Source organism: Arachis ipaensis, chromosome B07 (genome assembly GCF_000816755.2).
Source record: "Arachis ipaensis cultivar K30076 chromosome B07, Araip1.1, whole genome shotgun sequence".
In the NCBI taxonomy this organism is placed as follows: domain Eukaryota; kingdom Viridiplantae; phylum Streptophyta; class Magnoliopsida; order Fabales; family Fabaceae; genus Arachis; species Arachis ipaensis.
The window spans coordinates 29709070-29713384 of NC_029791.2; the positions used below are offsets into that span (position 1 = coordinate 29709070).

The 4315-nt window shown below is 37.5% G+C and overlaps 1 protein-coding gene across 1 annotated transcript; it reads left to right on the forward strand.

Annotated features, from left to right (window-relative positions):
- Nucleotides 1899-3691, forward strand: LOC107606924 (aldehyde oxidase GLOX-like). Its single transcript, XM_016308927.2, has one exon. It carries the CDS (start codon nt 1940-1942, stop codon nt 3647-3649), a length of 1710 nt encoding a protein of 569 aa, XP_016164413.1. The 5' UTR covers nt 1899-1939; the 3' UTR covers nt 3650-3691.

Here is a 4315-nt window from a genome sequence, read left to right on the forward strand (position 1 = left end):
GATGAGAGGGAAAAGGAAATCACGCGAGGGAAAGATGGAAGAAGAAGAGGAGAAGAGAAGGTAGGGAGAAGGAAGAAGAAGGGGGAAGGGAGGGTGGTGACGACGCCGGAAAGAGAGGGCAGACGTCAACACCAGCAAATCGAGGAAGAAGACGTCGCCGCGTCGCCGTTCTACTCATTCTCCTCGCTAGCTCACCAGTCGCTGCTGCTCTTCGCCGTTCACCGCTGCTTCTTGTCGCTCGTCGCTGCTTTGCGTCCTCACCGCTGGATCTCGCCGCTGCTCCTTCTCATTGCTAGATCGTCGTTGCTCCTCGTCGTTAGTCGTTGGTTCTCTTTAGGGTTCTAATTCTGTTTTTGATATGTTGATTTTGTTAATTAAGTTGATTATTCTGCTTCTTTTGTTAATTACATTGTTAGATTTGTTGGTTTTATTAATCACATTGTTGTTGTTGACTCTGATTTCAATCTGATTGATTCCATTATTCTTCTGATTTTACTTCTTTTATTTCTGATTCTATTCCATTCTTCTGCTTGTGATATTTGCTAGTTAAAATTCTATTTTAATTTTTTGATATTTATTAGTTGAAATTCTGCTGCGGTTGAAATTTTAGTTGAAGAAGAAGAAAAAGAAAAATACATGCTATTGTGATAGAGAAGAAGAAAAAGAAGAATAGAAACTAAGTATTTTTGTGAAAAAGGAGAAGGGTATTTTGGTTTGAAGGACAATTTTAAAACCAAGTTAAACCTTATGGACGATTTTGTATGCAAAAAATTGTTGGGGACGAAAAAAATTTTCAGCCTATACTTTCGGGACCAAAATTGTATTTAACCCTATTAATAATGACTTACGTAGTTATATTTTAGTAATCACATTGTGTACTTTAAATGTTCTTTTTTTATAAAAAAAATTCAGTTGTTAATGTTTAAATTTTTATAAGTTTATGAATTTATATTAATAAAATGAGTGAATTTGATAACTAATAGTTTAGATTTGAATAAACTAGGATGAATTCGAGTAAATTTCATAAATTTGTATAAATTCGGTAACTCTCAAATATACTATTTTAATTTTATTTTGACATCTTAAGTATTAAAACATGTAATTTTAAATTAAAATTTAAAAATTAAAGATTTGATATCTATATCTAATAAATTTTAGTTTTGAATATCACATATTTGTGATTTATTCAAAGATAGGTGATCAGGATAGAAAAAAAATATTTAATAAAGTAAGGTAAAATTTTACTATTATGTGTTTGATTGCTTAATTGATGTGAGAAAAAATTTCCTTTTAATTAGATTTAAACACAATAATTATGGGCATATCTACAATAAAGTCTATTATATGTTGTTATTTGTTACTTCTTAGCTACTAGTCAGCTTTTTTTGAGTTGGTCTTTTATGACAAATCAAGTCTACGACTAGAGTTATTTTTGTCATTTCCACCTTCGCTATAAGACAAAGGGGAATTATATGATAATTTTCCTATACTATATAGTAAGTGCTAGCATATCTTTACATCTCATACATGACATTTTTTCATTGTTATGTATCTTAAGTACAAGGTAAGTATTTAACTTGAAATTCTTCGCATTTTATTTCAAAGAATAAAGAATAGGACAAATTAAATAGCACCTCACTTTTTTCCCATTAACATAAAGAAAAGCATTCTCTCTCAATCTAGATTCAATTTCAATTCCAGTCCAGAACCAGGGATTGAGAGCCTGGCCAGTGGCCACATACATATTTATTTGAATTGAATTCAAGAAGCCATTTCCCAAAACGCACTTCCAACGTAACTTTATGTTTTTATCCTAAAAAAGAGAAAAGAATTAAAAGCTTCCAAAATATTTCATATCCAATCATTATAAATCATTAAATCACATCACTCAGTCACTATCAGTCTTCAATTCACTCCAAAGAAAAGAAAGCGGCGGAAAATGTCCACTCTTCAACTCAAGCTCCTCCTCCTCAGCTTTGTCTTCTTCCATATTCTTCACTTGGCCACCGTCAATGGTGTTGCAATTCCAACTCAAGGAAAGGGACAATGGCAACTCTTACAACCAAACATTGGCATTGTAGCCATGCACATGCAGCTTCTTCACAACGAACGTGTCGTCATCTTAGACCGCACCGACTTCGGTTTCTCCAACATATCCTTACCCAACGGCACGTGCCGCCATGACCCAACAGAAAGGGCCGTCAAAACAGACTGCACAGCTCACTCAGTCGAATACGACATCGCAACCAACACCATCCGCCCACTCTTCGTCCAAACCGACGTCTGGTGCTCCTCCGGCTCGGTTGACTCCTTCGGAAGACTTGTCCAGACGGGCGGCGACAGCGACGGCGAACGCGTTGTAAGGACATTCCACCCTTGCCCTACCTGCAACTGGAACGAACTCCCTAACAGACTTCTGGTGAGAAGATGGTACGCCACCAACCACGTCCTGCCAGGTGGACGCCAGATCATCATCGGAGGAAGAGCTCAGTTCAACTACGAGTTCTTCCCAAAGAAAACCTCCGCTGATTTTAGCACTCACTTCTTGCCTTTTCTGAAGGACACCGCTGACAAACTCCGCCAAGAAGAGAACAACCTCTACCCTTTCGTCTTCCTCAACGTCGACGGCAACCTCTTCATCTTCGCCAACAACCGCGCCATCTTGTTCAACTACAGAAACAACACCGTAATCAGAACCTACCCTACCATTTCTGGCGGGGACCCTAGGTGTTACCCTAGCACAGGCTCCGCAGTGTTGCTTCCCCTCAAGAATCTAGAAGCAGAGTCCTTGGAAGCTGAGGTTCTGATCTGCGGTGGTGCCACCAGGGCAGCTTTCTTCCGAGCCGGTCAAGGCACGTTTCTCACTGCTTTGAACACATGCGCTCGGATGAAAATCACAGATCAGGACCCAGAATGGGTAATGGAGACCATGCCAGGAGGCAGAGTCATGAACGACATGATCACGCTCCCAAACGGCGACGTTTTGATCATAAACGGAGCATCTGAAGGCTCAGCCGGTTTTGAGTACGCAGTGAACCCGGTTTTCGCACCTTTCCTTTACAAACCGAATGAACCAGTTGGAAACCGGTTTGAGGAGTTGAATCCGTCCCAGATTGCTAGAATGTATCACTCCACCGCCATCTTGGTCCGTGACGGTAGGATTCTTGTTGGTGGAAGCAACCCGCACGGCAATTACGTGTTCAAAGGAGTGATGTTCCCTACGGAGTTGAGATTTGAATCGTTTTCGCCACCGTACTTGGATGCTCAGTTCTCGCATCTGAGACCATCCATTGTTTGCCCTAATAATCAGAGTTACAGTAATCTCACTTATAACCAGAGCTTCAAGATGCGAATCAGCTTCACAGATGGAACGGTTGCGCCTGATTTGGTGTCCGTGACAATGTACGCGCCGCCGTTTAACACTCACTCGTTCAGCATGAATCAGAGGTTGTTGGAGCTAAACAATGGAGAATTGAGACACTCCGGTAATTTGACTTTTGAATTTGATGTGAGAATTCCACGTTCTCCCTTTCTTGCACCACCGGGGTTCTATATTCTTTACGCTGTTCATCAAGGAATTCCAAGCGAGGGCATCTGGATCAGATTAATTAGAGAAGAGAATGAAATTTCAACCCAATTATTAAATTAAATTTTCATGCATTTCTTTATGAAAAATATAAGCATGCATGTAGGCAAGAGTTTTCAATTTTTTCTTTTTTACTTGATGTACGTTTTTCTTTTAATTAAATTCAATTATTCTTCTCTAATTTATCTTATTTGTTATCAATTTGTACTGCTAATGTGAGAAATGAAATTGATGAGCCCGGATAACTCATGTTCTAGATTGGATCTAATCAACTCATGATATGACCACGGTTGATAACAGATTTAGGATAGAGTGCATGAAATAAATCATATCTTCAAAACAAGGATGATGAAAAATGTCATGTACTCTCATTTCAGATGATTTAGTTTTCTGCAACTTAATTGACAATTTTCAATGTTGTGACTCATAAAGAAGTAAATAAATAATTCTCATTTTTTTTAAAAATTTAATAATATGTGATGAGGAATATCGAATAAATTATATAAAAGCTAATTAAAATTCAATACAAAAACATCTTTAATAAAAATTAAAATAAACATCTTAGTTTGAATGATCTCTTAATTTTATTATCAGTATTACTGTGTTAATTTTGAGAACAAAAAATACGTATTCGAGCTTCACAACTTATACTAATATACCATATCTATCTATCTATCTTATCTCTCCATCTATTTTTGTCATATTAAAATTCGATATTAAAGTATTGTT